General features: G+C 35.3%; 1 protein-coding gene across 1 annotated transcript; it reads right to left on the minus strand.

Annotated features, from left to right (window-relative positions):
- Positions 1-374: 374 nt before the first annotated feature.
- Septin4 (septin 4) lies at positions 375-18667 on the minus strand. Its single transcript, XM_089244387.1, has 10 exons — positions 18494-18667; positions 14573-14657; positions 11959-12045; positions 11631-11754; positions 10292-10426; positions 8641-8758; positions 5236-5486; positions 4920-5024; positions 1317-1395; positions 375-1188 (listed from the first exon to the last, which is right to left on the minus strand). The coding sequence occupies exons 1-10, from the start codon at positions 18512-18514 to the stop codon at positions 1090-1092; spliced, it is 1104 nt and encodes a 367-aa protein (XP_089100513.1). The 5' UTR covers positions 18515-18667; the 3' UTR covers positions 375-1089.
- Between the last annotated feature and the right edge of the window lie 7961 nt (positions 18668-26628).

The raw sequence follows: 26628 nt of genomic DNA on the forward strand, positions 1-26628 counted from the left end.
GTGTAATTCATTGAATTTTTTTAATCCTAACTTAGATAAGTTTACAATAAGTTTCACAAAGTTTCCTAAAATTTCATATCATAGGATGAACGTGTAACCAGGGCTGGAACTAGAGGGGGCAACTGCCCCAGGCAGCAAAATTAGGGGGGGGGCAGCAATTTTAGGTGGAAACGAAGAAAACCATAAAATTGTCCAATTTTGAAGTTGGGGAGTGGCCAAAATCCTAGTTACGGCCCTGCTTGTGATTTAAATGTGTTACTTAAGTTAGTAAAAGGGGGAAAAAAATCAATATGATTGCATGCCTCTTTTTTTTCGATGACGTGTATAATTTTGTAATAGGTGTGCATGAAACTTCAAACTGAATTTTATTATAATGACTCATAATGCAGTTTATTTTCAAAATCTACATTTGTGATGTAACATTCAACAATGTTATGTAAAATGCTGATAAGAAAACACTCATATGTACACGATATAGTAGATGCACATCACAATTTTTCATAACTTTACATGGGATGAAGCTAATTTACATAGAACTGGAAAACTATTCATCAAACAATGTACAGATCTCAATTTCTCTTCTTCTCATGAAATACATTTCATGTTTCTTTTTTTTGGAATACAGTATTGATCATTACAAGATGCATATTATCCTAGCTATCATTAGATTTAAAAAATTTATTTGTGGGTATGTCATTATTATGCTATGATTAAAAAAAGCTGGGGAACTATGCAATTAGGATTCACAAGAATTTTCAAAATTATAAAAAAGAATTTTCTATTTCCAAATATTTTATAAAAAATGCATGTCACAAATATCATTTATGTACATAAATATATTAGTGAATATATCATATGAAAGTATGAAATCCATTCATTGCACAAAACATTTCTCATCAAGTCCCCTACTTACAAATAAAGCTATGTGCAAACGAAAAACTCTTTTTGCTGCCACAACATTCTTCATTTAATGCCAACGCACATAAAAAAACCCAGAAGCACTAATAATAATCCAATAATTGTTAATACTGCTGATGGAATTTTTTTCCCCATTTTTCCACAAATTTCAATAGTATGGACATAAATTTATTACATGTTCACATTTTCTTTTGGTGCTTCCGTTGATTCATTGCCTGCTGCTCGTAGCTTCTGCTGCATTTGCTGGAGCATGTCCTGCATCTTACGTATCTGAGAAGATACATAGTGTCATATATTTAGGCATTATTTGAATTAGAATACTATTTATTATGCATGATAATTGAAAGAGATCAAACTCATAGGCATCACATATCAATAAAGCTACAGTATATACAAACCTCCTCTTCTTTTTGCTGTAAAAGTCTGTCTGTTTCTGAAACAGCTTCAAAATTTGGTACAGAGTCACGGCGTAATTTGCTTGATTTTTGGAAGAGAAACATTATTTTTTTTTATATAACTTCAATCATCTTAATATTGAGTAAAGTACTCTCAAAAGAAAAATGCTCTGAAGTTTGAATGAGTAATAAAAAATTGACTATATATATATATATATAGCCTATAACACTGCAACATATTTTGTAAATTAATAGTTTGTCACACATAATTTGAATCATTTGATTTTTAATGTAATCCATGGCTTAAAACATGCATATTTTTTGTGGAACTATCAGCAGTTTATACATTTCACAAAGATAAATTTTATAAATAAGACATTTTGGCTTACTTCAAAATAATTTTTCAGCAAATTAATTGAAAAGAAGTAAATTTCAATAGCCTTATTCCGATAGAGCTACTTTTGAGCTCAAATCTTTTAATTGGCTGCCAGATAAATGAAGGATCCAATGAAAATGTTTCATTTCTTTTGCCTCAAGCATATCAAACTCTTTTGATTTGTTCAATGTTGGACACAAAAAACATCTCATTCTTACTTGCTTGGGAATTTTAAAACTTGTGTACAAAAAAATTATCAAAACTTTCAAACTGTGCAAAAGATTAAATTTTTAATTTCAAATCCATTTGTAGATTTTATATTATTTCATAGAAGGGAAATGTATAGTTTGAATTACATTAATCAAGGAATCCTCACCCCAAGCCAAGCTGCAGAACATCATCTTTCAAAGTTACGTTGAAAATCACATTTTTTTAAAATCTAATATTGACTTAGATCTTAGAGGAGGCTATACAAGTAGGCTTGGTTTTTTTTCTGTGGTTCCCAACTTCGAGATGCAAATGCGAGCCGATCTCCCCGTTAAAAAGTCTCGCTTCAGAGAGTAACAGGTCTACAAACAGTACACATATTCAGTCATTACACTTCACTTCTGAAATAAAGATGACAGCACTGAAAAATCAGACACAACACTAGATACGCACTCAGACTGTTAGGTACACACACTTACACTTCCGGTACAACTCACTAGGTAGTAAATTGGCCATGGCGATGGACCTGAGTTGTGCTCGGTTTGAAAAAAAAAGTAAGTTCGAAAGTCCACCGAGAAACTTCTAGGGGTGACACGTCAAGACAAATGCATTCCATTGCAATGGAACCTTGGATCTCGAAACAACGATTTTTTAGTCGGAAACGTCGTTGGTAAAAGGTGAACTACCACCAAGTAAGCAGCAACATTTCCAGGGCGGTGGATTGGCTGTAGTGGACCTGAATCCAATGGACTACCCTGGGGCCACTTGAAATCATTAGTCTACGACAACACATCAGCGAATTCAGCGGAAGAAGTTGTTACCGGGATTCTTGTTGCTGCTGACACAATTAGCTCAGCGTCAGGCCTCTGCTAGCGGGTGCACCATCCCGTTTTATTCGCCGGTGTCAGTTGTCCATAGTACCCTCGGACTCCACTTTGAGCAGCTACCGTGAGTGCTAACATAGCCTGTTACATTGATATGTTTTATTTTCTCTGATATCCGCCACCTACTGCTGTTTCTGTACTTAGTTTTCCGATTAAATCATTCGACGTTCGTTTTTACGAACCCGTGATTTACAAACTTATTATCATGGTAAGTACTTGATAATTAGTTCATAAAATCGAAAGTTCGTAAATGGAAGAGACAATGAAAACAAAAAGCAGAAAATAAAGGAGTTGGGCACTCTTACGATTAGTTGACGATTTCCAAAACCATCACTTATGCTGCATCGTAACATTTGGCTGTGATTTCAGTAATCTATAATTTTAGCTTTCCTTTTCCATTTCCTGGAGCACTTTCTCCGCACAGTATTCGAAAAGTTAAGCCGTATCTTTTCTGAAATTTCTGTGGCCATTCTTTCGAAATCCTCCAAGTTTAACTTTGAAGCAAATACAGCCGAATCCCGTTATAACGAACGCCAAGAGACCGGAGAAATCACTTCTTTATAATGAAATTTCGCCACAAAGGAATTTCATTGTTCCTATGCAAACTTATCTGGGAGATTGGAAAAATTTTCGCTACAACGAAATTTTCGCTATAATGGTAGTCGTTGAAATGGGATTCGGCTGTAGTTTCACTTGTTTCAAAAAAATTGTCCTCGATTGGAACAATAGTTGGTCGAAATGAAGTTCGATCCACTCCCGACTCAGAAATTGGCTTATCAATAAGCTAATGTATCATATCATTTACCAAACTACCAGTTTACCCAATCATAATGCATAAAGGATGAATTACGCTGTCAACGCACCTTCACTTTATAGTTAACCCCGCCAACAATCCAATGTGGATTTTCATGTGGTGATGACAAATTGGTGAAAATTCTACCTCTTCCCTCTTTCCCTGTTATCTCTTGGGACACATAGAACGTCCGAGTTGAAGTTTACTTTTCATTACAACGAATTCGGGGCGGCTAAAAGCATAAAATAACGGGAAAAAAAGGAAGAAAAACAAGTTCGTATAAAATAGAGAGGATTTTAACATAAGCACTATGGCAGGCATCTTCAACCCGTTGCTTTCGAGCACCACGGTGCTCCCTGAACCACCCAGAGTGCTCGATGCCAGTGTTCGATTTCGTGCTCGCGAACACTTCAACAATTCCAATTAAACAACTTGTGCAAATTGCGTTCAAGGATTGAAATCATCCTAATTTCTTGCATTCGTATGTCAAACTTGCTGTAAGGGTGCTCTTCTTTTGATGATGAGTACTGGCAGTGCTCGTGACCTAAAAAAGGTTGAAGACCTCTGCTCTATGGCATCAAGGTTTCTAGAGATATGCTATATTATAAGATTTCACAAGAAATATGCTATGGCATGCTGTTCGGGATAGAGGACCAGTTTGTAAAAAAGAGCGTGTTCGTAATTTGGAGGTTCGTAAAATCGAGCGTGGACTGTGAATGTATTTCGACCCAATGTTCTATTGCAAAAGTTTTTTGTCTTGACGTGTACGATCACCCCTTGAAGTTTGTCCGTTTAGAAATATATGACATCCATATTTGTTATGGGCACCTCGTTGGGCACATTGCCTGTTGTGGTTTCGTATTTGTTGGTGAAGTTCCAGACTACCCCATATAATTTTCCTTTATTCCTCCTCTAAGATCGAAACTTACAATATTGAGCTGATTGCTCATAGAAACTGAGTTGTTTAAGTATTTGAAATTTACAATTAAAAATATTTATTTTGATTAAATTGTTTTATATTGTAATTAAGAAAATATTACAATAAAAATGTGTGTTTTAATACAAATTGTTTATAGTTTAGAATGGAACCCAAGTATGGCAACCAGTGTATTATGTTTTGTTTGTAAAAAATTGTGGAAAATTCAAAACTGATTCATTTCCTATGTCTCTAAAGAATTTCAATTTGTAAAAACATCTTACTACAAATGGAAACATTGTGTGCTGCATTTTAGATCAGTCATATTTTTTTCTAGTTTATTTTACTTTGCTAACATTATATTTATTAACAACTATCATATTGCTTTGCTAACAAGCTATTACAGCTAATATGGAGGAAAACTACTCACTTTCTTTCTCTTGCTGCCTGTTGAGATATTTTTGTGATGTACTGAGCTCTGTAACTTTCGTAATGAACATCTCTGGTGATGTCTTTCAGATCTTGCATGTGGGTGCTGTTGGAATAGATAAATTTTTTTACGATTTCAGTTATAGAAAAAAACATCTAGTGAAAAAAAAAAAAAAAAAGATTACGCAGAAGTGAAATTTCCCCCTTCTTCCGGGATAGATTATTTAAGACGACCTATTTCTCAATAAATTCGGTAGTTGCAGGGCGAATAATGATCATAAAAAGTTCATCGAAATATACTGATGCACATACTCTACCTGATCAGGAAGGTTCTGAGTTTCAAGAAATCACTGTGCTTGGGATTCTCGACTTCAACGATTCCCCATGGGTACAGCCTTCCTCTCACTTTACGGCCATTTACTTCAACCACGAGAGTGCTCCCAATAACGGCGAATGGAACACTATCTTTGAGTTCTCGGTCCTGCTGCTTAAATTCCTCATCTTCGTCGCTGTCACAATCCGGTAGTTGGTATATTTTGATCTGATACTCGTCTACTTCCCTCAAGATCTTGGAAAAATTATGAAAAGAAAATTACTTTTTTCTACTAGAAATTATTGATTTAACTTACAGGGAAAAAAATTGAAATAAATGAAATTGAAGCTGGCACACACAGAGGACAGAGTTGGTTCGCGCACCAACTCCGTAAGACAGAAGCTCCGGAAGGGGGGAGGGAACAGAATAATGCGATTTGATACTATAATTTTCTTAAAGTAAATATGATAATTTCTAGGTGGTACTTGTAGTCAGGTAGAGAGCGCCAGAACATAGTTTTTGTCCGTGAAGCTGTCAAGACTGCTGTGCCATCAGGTTCAAATTTAATTTAAATATAGGGGTTCCGTTCCATAATACTCTTAATTAAATTAGTTTCGTTCCAAATAATTATCCTTTGTGCAGGGCCGTAACTGAGGGGGGCGGCAACTTTAGATGGTGAGAACACCGTTATAAAATTATCGAATTTTAAAGTTATGGAGGTGGCAAAATTCTTAGTTACGGCCCTGCTTTGTGTCCAGTTGAATAAAAATGCCGTAATTATATTTAGATAATCAAAGAGTGTTTCATAAAAAAGAGTGGCATGATAACCTGGCGTGTTGACCAGTGTTTCTTAAACTTTTCTCGTCCATGGCCCACTTTTAACTATGTTTTCTTCTCGTGGCCCCTTTGCCTTATCCACCACTCTTCCTCCAGGAATGAGATTTTCTCTACTCTTTGAATTAACTTATTTAGTAAATGCAACATTCTTTTTTGAGTAGAAATAGAAGTGAATACACACACAAAAATTTGAATTAAAAAAAGACGGTGCTTCTAGGCAACACCATGCGTTGATATTTTTCTGTTTGTATACAGTCATTAATAATGGGCATATACTGTCTTAAGAGCATACCCCTGGCAAAGTGACTTTTTTAAGGCCTCTTACCTAACTAGAAAACACTACTAACCAATTTTTACTCGCTTTCGAAAAATTTAATCGGATCTGTTTATCATGATACCCCTCTGCATTTGAGGCTCCACGGCTCGTGACGCGGTATCCCATGTTTCAAGACGGCACTGTTTATGGGTAGTTCTGATTGATTCTCAAAAAAGTAGTTATTTTTTCAAACTATATTTCACTGCACCAAAACCAATCAAGCTTTATTTGTTCCCATCCGAATATTTATATTTTTTTCACAGCTCTGTGTGGTTCCCTTAACCGAATGTCATGGCTCCTCTACCACATGATTTTCACTCATGGCCCCCTAGAATGTCCCAGGAGCATATGGCCCCGGGTTAAGAACCAGTGGTATAAATCACCGAGCTATGTTTGTAATAACTTCGTGATTTTCAATCCTTAAATCTGAATTTCTCTGTTCGAGACATCAATCTGTACGTTGTTATCTAAATAGTTATTATGATCAAAGAGGATTCACTTTCTTGATCTTTCCTTCGTTTTCGTCTTGTTGCCTTTTATTCATTTCTAAAACTCAAAGACATGTATGACCCACGGACAAAAAGTTACTTTTAAGAGAAGTGAAAACATAACTTGTGTGAGATTTGTCAAAATGGCGTGATAATTCAAAATTGCAAGTCCTTCAGCTTCCGAAATCATTTGTTCACGATGGACGCGAGTTTTGTTGTTAAATTTTTTTATTTATTTTTGGGATGCGAGTTTATTGAACTTTTGTCTTTCCGTTCGAGTGCCTGCATTGGATTGTTGTTGTTGTTGTCGTGTACAGAATTTTACTCTCTCTCTCGTTTTCTTTTTAACATTCAACTTGCGTTCAAGAACCGGACATTTTTCTTTATCGTTGTTTACACTTTTTTTTGTCATTATTTTCTTTTGTTTAGAGCCGTGTATCAAACATGGCTAAAAAAGAACCCCCCCTCCCTTTTCCCCTTGATATTTATTGAAATTTTCAAATCAGCTTTCATATTTTCTTCCAGTTATACGAAACCAATGAAAGATATGTTAAATATATGTGCACAACATGAAAGAAATATGTTCATGGTGTTTGTGTTTTTAGCGTTGTCCAATAGCTCATTCCTAAAACGTTGGTAATTGAATCGGCAGTTTTTAACAAGGGATCTGCTGACCCTTTTTGAAGAATGGGGGGAGATTCTTTGAAGGATTTCAATAGATCTGTGAGCTTGAAAGAGAGAACAATTAACTTATTACTTTTCACATTATTATGTTCTGAATAATATTCTGTGAAGAGGGTCAGTGGCCTTCATCTCATTAGCGGGGGGGGGGGGGGGAGGGAACTCTGACCTTCGTCTCATCGGCATAAACGGACTACGGAACACAAAAGGTTAAGAACCCGTCTTACAAGAAGCTTCCAATTACGTCGGAATTACACTATAAAAGTTTGATCAAAAATCTTCTCCAGAACTTTGAAAAAAAAACAAGCGTATCGGTTACATTCGAGCCGATTCGATTGTAAAGATCTTTTATCAAACTTTTATAGTGTATTATAAATCCCGGCCTTAGAAAAAAGTACTTCGGAGATGTTGTCACCCATTTTCCCACATAACTAAATTAAAAAACTTTGCTTCTGAAAAATTTCCGAATATTAAAATGTTGCGGTCCTATAAATCATATTTAGTAAAAATTCTTCGTGCACTAACATGTTAAAAAATAATAATTATCTTTCCACCAATATTTATCTTGCTATGAAATTATGAGTTATTGAGTTATATATTACTTATCAGATATCGTATCGTTCCATTTATTCTTTAGGGGGGGGGCAGTATAAAAATTTATATCTAATATTCAGTGTAATTTTTTGTGAGAGTTTATTCAATGAAATAACATTAAAAATTGCTAGGAGTGATCCTGATGAATAAATTAAATTGGCCAGAGAGAGTATTATTTGTCTCTGAAATAGTTATGAACATGACCTCTCAGTTTGCTTTTAGGTGCTGATACCCTTAATCAGCTGTCAATTTCGTCGTAAAAGAATGTGTGTGGGGGGGGGGGCGTGTAAGAAATTCTTAACTGTTTTTTTTTCTTTGACGTAAATGGTAATGGCTGACAACATTTGAAACATTTTTTTCTTCTAATTGGAAGAGAGAGAGTTTCCTCTAAGACGAAAACAGTAATTGAAGATTTAGAAGTTTGCTGTTGGACAACGATAAGAGTGGACTTTCCGTATTACCAACTATGTGTTAGACCCTATCCGCAACTCACCTTATCTTTGAGTTTTCTCACTTCTGCTGGCGTTAGCGTATCTGCTTTGGCAATTATTGGAATTATGTTCACTTTCTGATGGAGGCGCTTCATGAATTCCACATCTAATTGACGCAACCTATGAGAAATATGTGCATAAATGCTTGTGAAATCGCCAGTGTATTTTTTCCTGAAATAAACTTTTTCTTCTAGAATAAACAAAAATTATCTTCATTTTCCAACGATTATATGGATCGCTATTTTCCGATAAATTTCAAGTTTAAAATCACAGTAAGTTATCCCTAGCTTCTCATTTTAGTTTTTTTCCGAACTGTAATGAATTATGCTGCATATAACACAGTGTTTCTCAACATTTGGAAACCCGGTTTCATTTATTTTTGTAAATGGAAGGCCCGGTCAAACATCCGACTTACGGCAAATGAATGGGGAGAAAGGAAATGAATCAATCGCCGGGAATCACTCGCGTCCTGGCGATTGAGAAACACAGTTTTACCATCATCTGTGTTTTAAAACACGCATATCTTATGTGCGACACCATACTTACAGAAGGGCATTGACTTGGTCGAGGGAATGCGGAGAATAACCACGCGTGCTCTTGGTGGCACCCGGGCCTTAAGCTATGAAGAGGGAGCCTTGATTGTTTTTTTTTTTTTTTTTTTTAATTTTTACGTTCGAAGAGCGCAGGTGCCAGAGAGGGGGATGTGATCGAAGTGTTAAAAATTTTCAACGGGATGGACAGGATGGACCATGAGTTATCAATAATCAATCAACTGCTTCGACAAGGGGACACCAGTATCGGTTGGACACCTCCAACTACAGGTTGTGGTGTCACGGAGTTTTTCTCTAATAGGGTTGAGAATAAATGGAACAGCTTACCTCCGGGGGTCGTGAATTCTAATACAGCTGACATGTTTAAAAGAAATGCGATAAACATATTGGGATAAATCGAGAAGCTACCCATACTTAAATGAGACAACCACATTTTTTATGGGCATCTTTTTTCAGCCACCTCGTTGGGCATTTTATATGTTTTAGAATTTGTATTAAAACATTTATGAACATAATATTCAACTGCCGCTTTAATTTTAGAGTTTCAGTATTGAAAGAGAATATGTTTGAATTGTATGTAGAAAAATACGTTAAAAAATCTGATTTTATGTAATGTATGATTAAATGGGGCGCTCAGAAGCCAATCAGAGTAAGTCAATTTTCTGGAAACGGCTTTCGTGTTGCAAGTGCCTCTTCATCGTCAAAACTTTCAGTTGCCAAAGCATTCAAGTCGCTATCTTTATATTACAACAGCAGATAGCACCACTTATACTAACCACGGAATAAAAATCCTTTAAAACATCCTTTTATCTCATTTTTAATGTTTATTGGCTTACACTGATTGTTTTCTGAAGCCTCTAAATGCTAATGTGATTGTCATGTTCGTTATATAAATTATACAGTTTATCTAAAGTTGAGAAACACTAAAACACGAAAGTTCCTAATACAGACCATAACTATAGCGAAGTGCTTAATTAAAAATATCCTTATATTAATTTTGTTTGCTTATACATAGTGTAGTTACGAGATTAAGTTTGTTTTGGAAGTTGTAAATGAAATATGGATTAAGTAGCTGATTATGTAATATGAGCTCATCACTTACCCGTGGCCAAATGGAGGGATGAAGTATAAGCAGCAATGAACCCGATTATCTGCAATGTTTTTCCGGTTTAATCCACTTTCATCCTTGAAGAACTGGTTGAATTGTTCGTCGATGTACCTTTCTATCGTTTTCCAGCTGCGATTTCAAAAATTTAACTTAAATTCTATTTTATAACACAACGCTTACGTAAATTTTTAAGGAATTCATTTCCTTTCAAATTTGTTACTACTGATAATAATTATAATCATCGACATTCTTTTATTTGTTTCTGTAAGAATTACGTTCAACAAATGCGTTCCGTATGTAATGGTGTAATCGAAATTATATAAGAAAACTGAAGGGCAAAAAATTTTAAACTTTTTGAATATGTGTATTCCCTTCTCAAGTATATAATTCAGTATATAAGATCAACTTATTTTTCCATCGCGTACAGAAGTCTACTACAGTGGCGTCTTAACGCATGGGCCCACCTGGGCAAGGCCAAGGGACCCTCAAGAGAAGGGGGCCTCAGAAAAATAAGTAGTTGAATTTTTCGAGAACTTGCCCGGTAGGGCTCAGAAAAATCAATTGGTCCTTGGTCGATGATGCTCTTAAGACGGCCCTGGCCTACTACCCTGAATATCAAGATAACTTTCTAATATTTGCATTCAAATGCGTGTTCCCTACGATTGTCAGTATTATTGCTATTGTGAAAATATACTTCGAGCAGCAAAACTGCCCTCATTTTCTATGAAATTCACGATTTTGTTGTGGCAATGTATGGTGGGGGGCTTATGTTAATTCCCTTTGTTGCAATTTACTGGTTCCTAGAAGCATACTTCCAATTAAAAATGGTACCCAAACAACGTGTAGACTTCAGATATGTCATTCATATTGCAAGGGGTTGTATTAGACTGGATAACAATTTTTTTTTATTATTATTATTTTTTTTAAATTTCTCACGTATTCCCAAGGGATCAGCATGATCCGTCCAGGGAATTTGTTAGTGTTAGTAGACATCCATGCTCGAACCGGGATTCGAACCCAGACCTGCACAGTGAGAGGTTAGTTCCCTAACCACTAAGTAATTGCCAGCCTTTTCTAATTGGGTTTGATTTCAAGACAGGTTGATCAAATAAGAAGTAATTTTTTTAAATTTTGATAACTATATAGCCCTTGCAATATGAATGACGTATCTAAGGTCTACACATTATTTGGATGCTTTTTATAATTGGAAGTATGCCTCTAGGATCAACGGTTCGTCAGCAAATTGTGGCCAAGGGCCTCAAGTAGTCACCCTGTATGTGCGGAAGCTATACTTTGCATTGTGCATAGAAGAAAAAGAAAACTCACTACTCACTTTTCTTCGCAATTTACGGCGTCTCCAAATCCTGGGGTGTCGACTACAGTCAGCCTTAACCTGACTCCTTTCTCCTCGATCTCGATCGTGGTCTTCTCGATATCTACTGTTCTGTCCACTCGTTCTGAAATATATTTTAAGAGAACACGATTCGTGAAATAATATTCGCGAGTGCTATATGCGACTCATTTCGAATAGAATGAGTAAATAGAATTGAGGTGACTTGCAATAACTTTATTGTAAGGACATATAAAATCATATCATCATACTCCTTGAAACACTAGCATAGTTCAGTTGTGAAATATAAGGAATAAAAACTTTACAGTACCTTCGACGTTTGGAATTTTTCTGTCCTTGTAGAGGTCTGTTAGGAAAAGGCTGTTGATTAAGGTCGACTTTCCCAACCCGGATTCCCCTGGAAACAAACATACTTTCATTCACTTACGGCCAATTAGCAGGAAAGAGTCAAATGAACCAAGCGGTGATAGAAAATGGGACTGAATTATCGATAATAATTATCAACTTTTAGTTTTCTTAACACTATCTATTGAATTTTATCCTGGGATTTTTGATTTTTTTTTTTCTGACATGACCTGAAGTTGGAAAAACATTTAAATTTCCATTTAACATTGTCTTTACCTTGCTTAGCTACCGTTGAAAAACTTAAAATGACCTTTAGAAATAAAAACAATAAACTATATTTATCGTACAGTGAAATCTCGCTACAACAATACTCGGTGTAACGATAAATCGCTGTACAACGACATTCTTCAAATTTTGTTTGGAACTGCTTATGTCTAATGTTAAACTCCTCTCGATACAATGATAACCTTTACTACGATAAATCCCTCTATAATGATAATTTTTTAGAATATTCGCTACAACGATACTTTTTATATTATACTCAAAATTACAAATAACTCGGCGATTATAAAAATGGCGAAATGTCGAACGCTATCGTTCGGAACTGGCAATAAATCGCGGTCGCATTAGCCTTCGTGTGTAGAAAATGAACGTGGACAAAAATTATCAAACCTTACCAGTTTTGTTTTTCGAGGGTGTCTCATATATAGGCGGAGATAGACTTTAAAGTCTGAGGGGCACGATAATTTCTGGAGGGGCCATGATGATGATGTCAATTCATATATGGGGTTATTATTACGTCAGCATCGATGGGGGTTTCCAATTTGCTGACTTTTGATGACAAGGGGGAGGGGGCTTTGGATGATGCTTACGTCATCAACCAACCTTTATAAAAATATGAAATATTCTTAATAGCATCTTACTCGGTGAGCCAAAAACGAGAAAATCTTTCGCTAGTTTGTGGGCACCTGAACTAATATTCTCCCTAATAATAATAAGTCACCTACAGATCCACTTTAGTGATCTCTAAACGTTTGGTGGATCCTTGAAGTGCTCTGGAACTGTGCCACGCATCACTCAAATGATCCGTAATTATGCCGCGGATCACTTAAGTAATTAGGGAATGTGCCGTGGGGGTAACTTCAGTGATGTAGAACTACACAGGGGCCAGCTAAAGTGCTCTAAAACTATGCCACATGTCACTCAAGGGATCTCTAAATGTGTCGCGTATCGCTTAAGTGTTCTGGAACTGTTTTGCTAGTTACTTAAGTGATCTGTGAATGTGCCATGGGCCTACTTCAGTGATCTGAAAATGCGCCACGCACCGCTTAAATGTTCAGGAATTGTGCCACGGATCATTTAAGCGATCTGTAAATGTACCGCTTAGCTCGTTTTCACATAATTAGGTTTGAGGGGGCAGGCCACATCAGATAACCTTCAGAGCCACATTTGGTTTGCGGGTCAAGGATTTACTATATATGGCTTAAAGGGTGGGTCGCAATGAATTTCTTTTGAAATTTTGAGTTCACGCACGCACGCACGCACACACACAGTATTTCCTTTCGAAATTTTAACTTTTTAAAAAAAAAAACTTTTTACATTAAAAAAATAAATTTTCGTCTGGGGGAACGCACGAGCCCCCTATGCCCGCTCTCGAGTACGTCTCTGATCCCACCAATATGCGTTAGGAGTAGTGATGACGAAACTTTGCTGACGGGGGGCCACAGAGTTTTGCTGACTTTTTCTGACGGGGGGGGGGGTCAAAAAATGGCTAAAAATTTGCTGACATAATACTTAAATGGCCCTATACGCAAATACATTAGATCAGTCGGCTTTACCTTTGACGATGATGGCGCCCCCTCTCCCCCGTATCTTCGCCCATGGTCGTATAACATCGGTATTCTGCACTGTCTGTCTGCCCTTTGAAAGCGTTAATGAAATTTCCGTGAAGCTACTTTCTGTATAGTGCATGAAACTATTGTGCGCTAAACTACTTTACAGGGTGAAACAACTAAATGAATTTTATTCATAAACTATAATATCAATTGCATTTTTCTTTCCTGTGAATAAACACTCATAAAAATGCATTTTATAATGTGTGTGTGTGGTGATACTAATAATATCAGTTAAGAAGAGATGCCAATAGCAGCAAATGATAATGCTACCTCTCGACGCAACGATAACCTCTCTACAACGATATATTGTATTGGTCCGCAGAGTAGCGCTGTATCGAGGTTTCACAGTGTATTCATGCATTAATTTACTCTTTTTTCTTTTTGCTTAGAGAATGCACATGAAGGTCTTAGCTCCAGTTTATATGCTTCTGAGATAAATCCCCACTTTTGTTTAAAAACATATTTTCGGAAGACGAAGGTACTCCAGCAGTTAGTTTCTCAAGAGATGAAGTCGTAAAATTGCGGCAAGAAAGGAATAGCTCTTCTTAGGTTTTTAATTTCCCAAAAGTTCAAAAAACGGAGCTAAGTCCTTATTGCTTCAAGCCCTTCATATGCTACCCAAACAATTGTGAACGAATGGTTTGACACATTTGGAAAGATGAAAGCGAATTCAGTTGTGCTTACCGACCACCATCATAGTAAAGTCGAAGCCTTTTTTCACCGACTTCCTATGCACCAGTTCAGGAAGGGTAGCAAACCCTATCTCGCCCTGTAAAAAATGAAAACGCAGTTATAAAATGTTGATTTGCTTTTGAACAAAAATAGTATATTGTATCAAATGTAAGTTTCGTATTTGCAAACAAAAAAAAAAATCGCCAATTATATTTTACCCTATCCAGACCCAGTACCAACAAACGGTGGAAAGGGGGGGGGGGGTAAGGTTTTTTTTTTCCCACGCTGTAGAAATTCTTTTTTAATCTTAAAGAGTTCAGCTTTGACTTTAACGATAACACACACACAATCCTTCAAATCAGGGCTGAACTACCTGAGGTTAAAGAAAGAATATCCGGAGGGAGAAAAAAGCAACCCGCACGTTTGTACGTACAGGATCTGAAACAGTTGATGTGATCATTTTTTCGATAAGTAGAAGAAAGTCTGTAATTTTTTAACTTGGACGTAACAATCCAATAGTTATCCGCAAACTATTTGCCATTTGAAAGTGCCCATGTTTTGACGCTTATGCAATCAATTCCCATGTAAATCCAGAGATGATAGGATGTTCTTTCTGCACCTCACCTACGTATGAGAGTCAATGATTCGGAAAAAAACGTTTATAAACCATCATAAATCCATAAGTTGTTGGAATTCTTGCACAGTCAGCAAAAAAGTATAGCCTATATATATATTTCGAACCAAGCATCGATATCTTACGAGGCTTTAAAATATGAACTTTTGTGAGTATAGAGATAAAGACGGTTTTTTCAGCCTAATACAAAGGATATCGACCTTTTCTGGATATTGTACGGTACAATTTGTACCGAAGTGAACTCGGAAAAAATGTCTAGTCTCCACCGGGAATCGAACCGAGGTCCTCTTGCAAACCAGGCAAGTGCGCAGTTTGGAAAAGAACCTAGGTTTGATTATCGGTGGAGACCAGATGACTTTTTTTCCGAGTGAACCTCGGCACAACAGGAAAGATATATGTATGTCATTTGTGTAGGTATAATGTATTGACTATCGTCATTATTCTACGTGGCTGAAGACTGGACTTTAAGGTCTCTCGTTGTGATGCCTCTTTTTTCTCCTCTGCAACTATTTCTCAATTTTTTCCATTTGTCTCAGGATCTCTAAAATTCGAATACAATCATGAAAGTAGATTTTCCGGGAAAATACATTAAGTTAAGGTCCGTGGTCTTCAATCTTGACGTATCAAATGTAATTCTTGTACGTGCTGCAAAAATATTCAATAACTTAAGCTGATGATCTTATTATTTTAATGTTGCGCACGTACACTTTCAGCTTGCATAATTCAATATCTCACACATTTGATGTTAATGCCGGGCATAATTTCTTTCATTATATCAATTTTCGCTACTAATATCTGATTATATCGTAAAAGATTTTTCTGAAAATTAATCAAAAATGCAGGAAAGACGTCACAGTTGTACTCTGGGAGGAACTTCAAAGGGCTTGTTTGAAAAAAACATTAGTTATAATTTTTTTCATATTCTTGCGCGTTAGTTGTTTGTTCTTAAACGAAATCGATGGTGCGGTCACGACTACATGAGAATGTCCTCCTCGCAGAACGTTTCCGTTTTTATCGCGATGTATCTGTTTGGTATCCTCCTCCACCATTAGTGCGTGACGTATTCTCATGTTTTATCACGTCACTCGCGATCCGTCGTGGGTCGCCCTTCGTTTTTAGCTGTAACGTTACCAAGGATGATGATGATGACGACGGAAAAATGTCAGCAAAACATCACAACAGGATGAACAAAGAAACACAAGATGAAAGGCGGGTGTGTGTGTGTGTTGAAGAGTGCATCGCACACGCATGGGCCACTGCGCAAAAATAAGGGCCGAAATTTCAAGACTCACTACTGCCGCAATTAGAATACTTGTTTTGAAAATGATCCTGACGATGCAATAAAATATTCACGGAATCGGTCGAGTTAGGTATCGGAAAAAATATATAATAGCCTTACCCTCGATTTTAAGATTTTTTTTAATCTTGAGATTTCTTGTTCCATCGACGGCTGAAATTCGTAACTTTATACACGATTTTTCAATGTCAAAAATCCGATTTTGTGTGTTCAATACCTCAACACATCACTTATTTTGATGTTTCGTCTTTTCTCGGAATGAGTTCAGTCTTTTTAACTGCGTTTAGTAGGTTTTTATTATTGTTGTTATTTTAGGGGGTCGGAAATTAGAAGACTTTTTATATCTACTTTTATAATTTGTCTAATGCTCTGAAATAGCAAAAGTGCACGAAAGCAAAAAACGAACAAAAATTGTTGATTTACGAGAGAAAGCTCACACACACAAGCAATATAAAATTATACACATATGATGACGTCACTACGAGTTTTTAAACGAAAAAATTATACAAACTATGGTGTATCAAAGGTTTAGTAAATTATCGCATTCCCCCGCATTAGCCGGCATACCGGGAAATTCCAGTCACATAATCCGAAAAATTCTTAAATATCTGGACTTCAATTGACTGATTTAAACCTCGTTTATTTTAAGCATGTTAAATTATCCGAATACATTTTTAAGCTCTTTCCTATAACATGGGTGCACTGGAGTAACTTCAGTAATATTTCTGTGTTAGAAAGTGTCTCAAAATGGTGAAAACAATAATAAATTTTGGACTACCTATGTCAGTTTCCATGAGAAGGTCATTTTTATGTCGAATTCTAAGCACTAGTCATGTAATATTCGGAATACGATTGCAAAAAATTATACAGTATGAATGAAATTTTTGTTATTTTCGCAATATGGTCAGATAGTATGTAATGGTGAAGGTTAGAAACTAAAATTCAAAGGATTGTATGGTATGCTTATAACAAGTTACACTCAAATCTGTTGATGTATGTGAGAATTGAAATTTCATTCTACATATCGTGTATAAAACATTGTAATTTAACCCTTAGATTTTGGTACAAAACCGTGACAAATATATGGTGATATATTGTTATTGAAATATATTATTATTAAATATTTGTAATGATACAAATAATAGGCTTTCAGAAATCCTGTTCCAAACTCCAGTAAAATGTCAAAAATAGCATTCTTCGTAAAACACGTTTGAAGTTTTTATTCACAGATTTACTTGTATGTAAAAACGCAACACTAAAGTGGACGTAACTCTAGTTTCAAGCGTCATATAAACAAAACAAGACCCCTGTTTTGGAACCACAAGAAACGGTACTTCAAAGAGAAAAAAATAAAAAAATTGATACTTTTTATCAAAAAGGACGTTTGCAACGCAGTCGGATACCTCAAGATCCGTTGTGTTTTACTAACTGTATTAAGATAGTTATTGCTGTATATTTGCTTTTGCAACCGCAAATCTTGGTTTATTGCAAATTAGATACTAAGCATATTCGTTCTCGTAGATCACATGAGCTAAATGGAAAAATTAGTACACGGCAAAGTATTTTGTATTAGTATTTGGTCAAGTGCTTGAAATTTGAATAAGCAGAATAAAAAAAAAATTAAAGAATTGCACTGCAAAACACCATGTTATAATACAAAAGCGACAGCATATTTCTTCAATCTTAGAACACGCAAAAAAAAAGTTCTTATTCAGTATTTAATATAGATTGATGACGGTCTTCTTCTGTCACGTGATCTTTATTGAATCTCTCTTTTCCCGGCATGCCGGGAATGAACCAGACTAGAACACTGAAAAGATGGTGTTTCCCGATTCTTACGGCATGCCGGCTAATGCGGGGTGATACGGTAACAATAGCACTTCTCGGCGATAGTTTTTGATCGAACAGTCGTATTCCACTTGACATTATTTGTTTAAGTGATTGCAAAATGCATCTAAAAGCACGGGGAGGGGGTGCATTTGAGGTAAAAAAACGAACTTACAGATGGCCGCCGCTTTCCCATCGATTGTCCCGCCACGGATTTGCTGAATGATGAATGTACACGCCGCACAAGAGTTGCCCTAATGCAATGTTTCACCCGAACGCTCAAAATCGTAAGCTTGACGGAATATGATGATTGTGTTGACGATGAGAGTGCAGAGAGAGTTGAAAAGTGACTGCTTCTGCCGCTGAAGCAGTTCTTTTACCGCTAACAACAGAAGACAAAGAAAAAAAAAAAAGAGTGAATATTTCAGCCTCTTTTCCTTCATGATCGTGCATCGGTTTCCTCGCTGCCATTGCCTCCTTTACCCCGACAAGATGGCCTTTGTTTTCGAGTCGAGATCCATTCAAAAGTCCACTTTGAGTGCATACAAGCTGACAACGTCACATTTTAATGCGCTGAAAGAATAGCTCTGAGAGGTGAAAGCCAGAGAAGACGAAGAGAAAAAAAAGTTTGGTTCCCCCGGAACTCTATAAGTGGATTTTGCTTCTTCTTTTATCCCATAAAAGAAAGGTTGCTGTTGTTAATTCAGAAAACATAAAGAGTAAAACAAAATAATAATTAAAAAAAAAAAAAAAACTGGAACAAGCTCGGTTAATTCACGCAGAACAACGGACTGAGTGTTTATTGGATTTCGCATGTTTTTTACTCACACCAAACAAAATGGATTAATTGCTTCGGAGATTCGGTAATTTCTATGGGAAGCGCTATCATCATTCTCCTCTTATTAAGGCATTTTTCTTCATTTCGCGGATGATGAGGACCGAATCCTTTTGAAGAAGAAGATCGATGCGGTGTTTCAAATGATGCGACGATAGCCCACTTCTCCCTATTTATAGATTCACTCAAATTTCTTCAGTAAAGAATTCTTCGATTTATGTTCATTTGGATGTTCATCCAACAGATGAACATGCTGCTGTAACTAACAATGTGAAATAGCTTTTTTAGTCGCTTCCTCCCAATGGTTCAAACAATATATATATATATATGTTATAGTAAATTTTGGTAGATCGGTTATTATACATAATAAACGGAAATTATGCATACTTACCAATCTTCTTGGTAAATTGGATAAATACGAAAAACAAAAGTTATGATTCTTACTGGAGATTATGCGTAATACCCTAGTGTGATTGGTGCATTTGATAAAATATGAAAAAAAACCATCCAAATGAGTCTAGTATGTGTGATGGATATAGTCGGACCCCGATATAATGATAAAATACATGTATGAATTATCATGCATAATATATCATATAGTACGATTTATCATGTTTACCAAAGACACGACGCTTGAGTATTCTGCATAATCATGAAATAAATTTAATAAAAGTGAAATAAATCTAGGGAAATTTATCAAACTTTAAAAATTGGCAAAATGCTTTAGAAATTATGAAAATGCTCGGTGGTTATGCATAATAACCAGATTTATCACATTTACCATAACATATGTAATAAAACTTCCTGGTTGTTTTTCTTTTGTGTGTGTTGTTTTTTTAATCAAGCAACTTTGACTAGTTCTTTAAACGCATCATCGTCATGAGCCAAAGTGAACATCATGCTTCAACATTTGTTTCTGTACGGCTTCGTTAGAACTGTCTTGAAAAGTACTTACAGACGTCACTGGTGTCACAAATCATCACAAATGCACACTGTTAGGTTTCCCTAACAGGATATTTTTTTATGCAACGTACCTTCTGTTCGGAGTAAAACAGTAGTAAATAGTCTCAATGCCAATACAACTCCGGCACACAAATTATGGCGAAAAAAATTATGTCCATGGTTAAGTCTACAGTTGAAAGTTAAAAACCAAAACCACACATTTTTATTCAAAACGATTAACTTTTTAACTCTTTTCTTTTTCCGTCACAAAACATTCAATACAAGCCGTTATGTCAAATTCTAATTGAATCAAGAAATGAACTCAGTTCTGAGAGAATCGACCGAATGCTTACGAAATAATTTTCAAATATTCAAAAAGTTCAGTTCTATATTACTTAATTCACATACATACACACGTTTTCACTGCGTAAATAACGAAAGACACTAAGTATGATAGCGTGAAAATTAACATATATTCTCTACACCAGTGGTTTTCAATCTGTGGGGAGCGAGACCCCCTTTAAAGGAAGGGTAGACGGGGCGAGATAGAAAAAGGTTGAAAAAAGGGGGGTAAATTACTGAATTTAATCGGAAATAATGAAAAAGATTGTGGCCTTTGTTTTTCTATTTTCATTTGTGAAATACAAAATAATAGATAGCTAAATGCGTGCATATAAGTAATTTAGATATAATGTAATTATCTATAATCCGCATATACAGTATCAATTATGATAACTATCTGTATGATTACTAAATCTACAGGAATGGAAAGAGTGGATGTTCAGAAGAAAAAATATCCTTCCACACTTATTTATAAGTCACCTTATATCTTCAAAAATTATATTTTTAAATACTAATTGAGAAACAATGTCATTGTATCTGTTATTTCTTGTATATGAGAAACATTGCCTATACCGTTTTATTTTTTTTTATTTTTTTATTTGCGAAGGAAATTAACCGATTTTCATTTTGTTCTAAAAAGAGAAATTATTCAAAATAGAACATTTTAACAATGTTACCTGTACCATCTACCATGTTAATAATGATAATGATTTTATTTGCATATAGGCCATTGGCACGTTACAAAGATTGGCAACACCGTGATTAAACAAGATTATATCATAATTCAAGAAATCCTAATAATCATACTTGTTAAAAAAAAAAAAAGGAAATTAAATTAAAATAATATTTCAAATAAAATGGAATGAAAAGGGGGAATTAATTTACTGAAGAAATTTCAAATTAGAGTTAATATATTCATGTCTGTCAATTCATGTCCCTTGAGGTCAATATTGTGTGTATTATTATGTTTGTGTATCGTATAGATGTTTGCATATGTACATATCTTTGCATTTGTGTAGTAAAAAAAAGACGTTCTCGAAAAAATGTGTATATCTATTATAAAATTTCCTAATAAATTCACAGTGTGGAAAAATATATCTATTACGGTAAACATGGAAAAGGAAACAATGAAATAGGATATGTACAATATATTACTACGTTTTGAGTTCTGAAGCGTAAATCTCTTCGCAATAATAACAGAATACAAGTTCACCATGGTCACTCAGAAAAGATAAACTATATCTCAGTCAGAAAAATATGCGAATGACTTTATATGGTAAATTAAAATATGACTCACGTAAAAATGAAAGAAAATTAAATGTTTATAGTATGGGAAGTATGTTAAGTTTGGAAGATGGTTATGTATATAATCTTTATGGTAATGAATGGCAAGTTGCAATATGATTAAAGTAAAAGGAACGGTGCTCTTAATTTCGGGAGTAGATCATTTGATCATTTTTGTCGCACCGCGGTCATTTTCTGCACACGAGAGCTAATTAGACCGGGACCTACAATTTATTGCCGATTCCGAACGGCATGCTTGTTTCTCACACTCATCGAGAGGTTGGTGCGCTAACCCCTCGATGGGGGACTCCCTGCGATAGCAACTTTTTCTGCGGTCATGTCGCCGTTTCTGTTGTACCCCTGTGTCAGGAAAGTTTTCTGACAAGGATGAACCAGGTATCGAACTCGCGACACCTCTAAACATCCTTTGGAACTTTAGGCGAGTATCTTATCGACCTGGGCTACCGCGCCCTCGGGAGTAGATAAAGACTATAGATAAGCATAGCCATATTCAAACAAATTATGTTCAACTTATGTGTTTTCCACCATTTTGACCATTTTAAAATGGTGGGCTTTTTATACTTGGTTCTATCTCTGCCCAGCGTGATTTACCGTGATGATATACGAAACTGTTTTCCATCTACAGTATTTCTCTTTCAATGATGAGCAAGCGAAAGGAATGCAATCGATTTTTTTTTTTTTCAAACTCTTTCTCAATATCATGAGATATATTATACGAGTAATAACTACTTTCCTTGTGTGTTAGCAGCGGTCTTTTCTTTTTCTATTTAGCGTAAAGCAATTAATTTTCAAGCACCGATTAATAACAGAGAAACGCTCACCATCAATTCGGTTTTAGCGTAAGTGGTTAGGTGGAAGTTTTCTTGTTATTCCAAGTTTTAAATTAAATCATTTCAGACTTCATAAAAACTCTTTACTAATAAGAATAGAAACAAAACGTAAGGTATTACTCACTTTTTACGACACCGTGTCCCATCCAAATGAACGTAAAGCATTTCCGAGGAATCGGTGAATAAAAAGATAGAAACAAAAGAAAATTAACAAGAATAACTTGCACTTGTTATAATATAAATATTTACAATAAATACAGGTCCGATCCCGTTATAACGAACACCAAGAGACCGGAGAATTCAGTTCGTTGCAATGAAATTTCGTTATAAAGGAATCCCATATTTTTATATTGTTCCTATGTAAACTTGCTTGGAGGATTAGAAAAGTTTTCGTTAAAATGAGATTTTTTTCGCTAGAATGGTATTCGTTAAAACGGGAATCGACTGTAATGTATGCATAATGTTTAACTACATTTCTTCTCTCCTCGAAAAAGGATAAAAAATTTAAAAATAAAAGATACGAAAAAAAAGAATAAAAAATTTACAAATAAAGAAAATAGAATTTTAAAAGTATAAAGAGATTAACAAAGAATTTATTAGAGAATTTCTTTGATAGAGAATTAGAAATGAAAACTTCCACATGGATTGCGTGGAGAAATGTTTTCATGTTAAAATGTAAAATTCTCTTGCACGCCTTGTTTCGTGTAAAAATTTTCATTTAATTTCCAGAAATTAAGCTCGGGTAAGTCCATTGTTTATATTCGCCATGGTTCTTGGGTAATTTCGCGTAATTAATTATACTTACTGATTCATTTATTTGAAATTTTTACTATAATTATCAATAACTGTGCAAAAAAGATGATAAATTTCAGTTTTTAATAGCATCGTGACATACAGAAATACTAGTGGAGTCTCCCTAAAACGTCGACTTCAATCAACTTCAGTTTCAAAACGCATTCTTGCATTCTACATGATGTCTTTGGCATCAATAAACTGCATCAACTAAAGCCATTAATGAACTTCATCATACCGAGGAGTGTTTACGTTACGCTTTATTTTCATGCTTTTTATCATTTCCTAATCTCTGTATTGAAGAAAAACAAGAAAATCGAGAAAAAGACTCACCCGAATGATGCATTTGTGTTCGTTTTATTCTTTTAAAATGCTCCTGGATGATGTTTTTAGCGTCGGACAAAAATGCTATGCAGAGAAGCTGGCTTTCTCGTTCTAGATCGGTGGTGATGGCCGGCGGATACCCGGATGAGCGTTTCGGCTTTGACGCAAAGCATCACGGTTAAGCGATCGATAGAGGGCGTTGTCCGTTTGTCACTCGAAAGCACGTGGAACCCGCTGTTGAGCCGCAGATTTTTGCGTCCCGCGTGCACTATTTTTCGTATTCGGTAGGGGTTTTTTAAAAATTAAACCGTCATTTTGATAAAGTTCGCATTCTCTAATATCAACGTTATTTACATATATAACCACGGTATTATCAATTATTTATTTAATTCCTGAATTATTTTATTTCTTTCTGAATTTTTATTAAACATTATTGTTCTTTCCAAGGTTTTGACTTTTCATTAGATCTAAATTTTCATTCATTATGGAGTTATTTTAAATTTCGGAATTCAGTATGAGATTCATTAATTTCGGGATTTTCATTTATACAATTTTTAATACAAAATTTTAAATTGTCATTAATTCTGAATTTTCATTAGTTTTTATGCATGCATAATTCTTATTAATTTTTAGAGAAAAAAATCCATTATTTTTTTAATAGCCTCCGAAACAATTTTAATTTAATTTCTGAATCAAATTTCTGAAACGGGGGGGGGGGGAAATTGATCATGGTCGCAAGGGGGGCCACAGGAATGAGAAATGGTTGAAAGGGGGCCATGAGCAAAAAAAGTTGAGAACCGCTGGTCTAGGGCGTTCACTCGATTAGGAAGTGGGTTTGATTCCCCGCAGGGGCAGTTAAATTTTCTCTCTTTCCAAAATATATCTTCGCATCAGCCAGCTGTTAAAAAAACCTTTTTGTATAATACAGAATTTATAAGAACTCTCTCTGTTCATTGTCCATTACTCAAAAAAAGGCCGAATTCGAAGGATTGGGAGAAAACTAATAGGTGTGGAAACAGTCGAACACAGACATATACATGACAGTTTGTCTTTGTCACAACCAAAGCCGCTTGAAAGTTTAATGCACTTTTAGTGCAGCTTTGGTTACCAGTTGAACAAAAAAAAAGGAATGAGGTGATTTCCATTACAATTTTTAATTTAAAATTTTTTCATGAGGCGATCTTTTTTCCAGGGCCATGTTCAGGCGATGTTATGACGTACGATGTTTTGACTTGCGATGTTTTTGACCGCGATGTTTTTGTCACAGCGATGTTTTGACTAGCGATGTTTTGACAAGCGATGTTTTTGTCGCGGCGATGGTTTGACAAGCGATGTTTTGACGGGCGATGTTTTTGTTCGCGATGTTTTGACGTAGACCCATTATTTGCATATCTCTAAAACTTTTTGAGAAAAAAAATCTTGAAATTTATCAAAAAATTATGCAGATTTTAAGCGGCATTGTTTGAGAAAATAAATTATAATTTTTCAATATATTCAAGTGAAATTTTCATTAAAGTGTTCATAAAAACATACAGAATATGAATAAAAATAATTCATACGCTTTACATTTGAAATTTACATGAAAAAAATTATGTAAACTTTGTTCATTAGTGGAATTTTTTTCTAATGTATTTTGAGACCAGAGGCGTACGGCAGTTACCAAAACAACTTTTATTTTAAATTTCTTCTAAATATAGGAAGTAAAAGACTGGAGAAAAAACATAATGGGTTTTTTTTTGCCATTAATATATTTATATTTAAGTGCACACAAAAACAAAATTTTAAACATATAAGTTAAATTTGTTTTAGTGGAAGCGGGAAAATCTTCAAGGCCGAACTGGATGATTTGCTGGAACTCATTTGTGCTTCCCGTAAGATGCAGCTAAGCGATCTGAAGCGTCAACTGAGTCAGCCTAAGGTTTTTCTTCTTTGTTTCATTAACCTTTTTCTTCGTTATTGTCATATCTGACCACCGAAGAATATATATATATATGTAATTACCTAGATTAACCCACACAGGTTCCTAGTGGTCCAATACACATTTAGAATTAAAAACGATGACTCATGAAAAGAAAAGAATCATGTAACAGTTAAATTTCAATAGCATTTACTATTTAATCAAAGAATCATGAAAAGAACGATTTATATTTCACAAAAATAATCAATTAAAAAACCAAACATCGCAATGCCAAAATCTGCATATTATAACATGCATTATTATATACTATGTACTATATGTTCAATTATAGTATTGTTGGAATCACTTGATGTTGGAATAACTTTCTTTATTAGCCGGTGTGAAGAGGGCGCAAGTACAGGATCTTCTTCACGCGAGCTGTGGTATTTGCGGTTTACGTCCAACAAAGACTTATTATGTTTTACTTTAATTGTCTTATCTTGCGTCGCTTACCAAGTAATCGTGGGATTGGGGCTAACTAGTTGGTCACTAAAAAAGAACGGTGGCGACGTTTTCATTACTAATGGACCATTCTATTCATCCTGTTAAAAATTTTAAACACTTCGATAATATATACCCCCCCCCCCACTCCCGGAAACACCTGCATTTCTCCCATGTAAGCATACCCGAGAGATCCCCGAGAGATCAAGTCTTTCTTTCAATAGCTTAAGCCATGTGTGCCTATGTACTAGATGTGTGTATTCTATGTACATAAGAATTGGTCCTGTGCATAAAAGAGCTATGTACTCTTTTTTTGGCACACAAGTCTTAAGCTTATTTAACAGGCTGATACCTGGTTACAAGTTCACGGGATGTCACGTTTCCCGCTCAAAGGCTTTTGGCTGAGATCCCACCAAAGTGGTAGAATGATTTAAATTTTTGATACAATAATTTGACATTTGAAATTAGTTCAGAATAAAGGAAAGACATCGAAATTAAAAAAAAAATTCCTTATACCTGCCGTTCAAGTATTACGTCATCAT

The sequence above is a fragment of the Pholcus phalangioides genome, unplaced genomic scaffold, assembly GCF_987345545.1.
Source record: "Pholcus phalangioides strain wild (caught in Gottingen) unplaced genomic scaffold, Ppha-v1.0 ptg000015l_1, whole genome shotgun sequence".
Taxonomy (NCBI): domain Eukaryota; kingdom Metazoa; phylum Arthropoda; class Arachnida; order Araneae; family Pholcidae; genus Pholcus; species Pholcus phalangioides.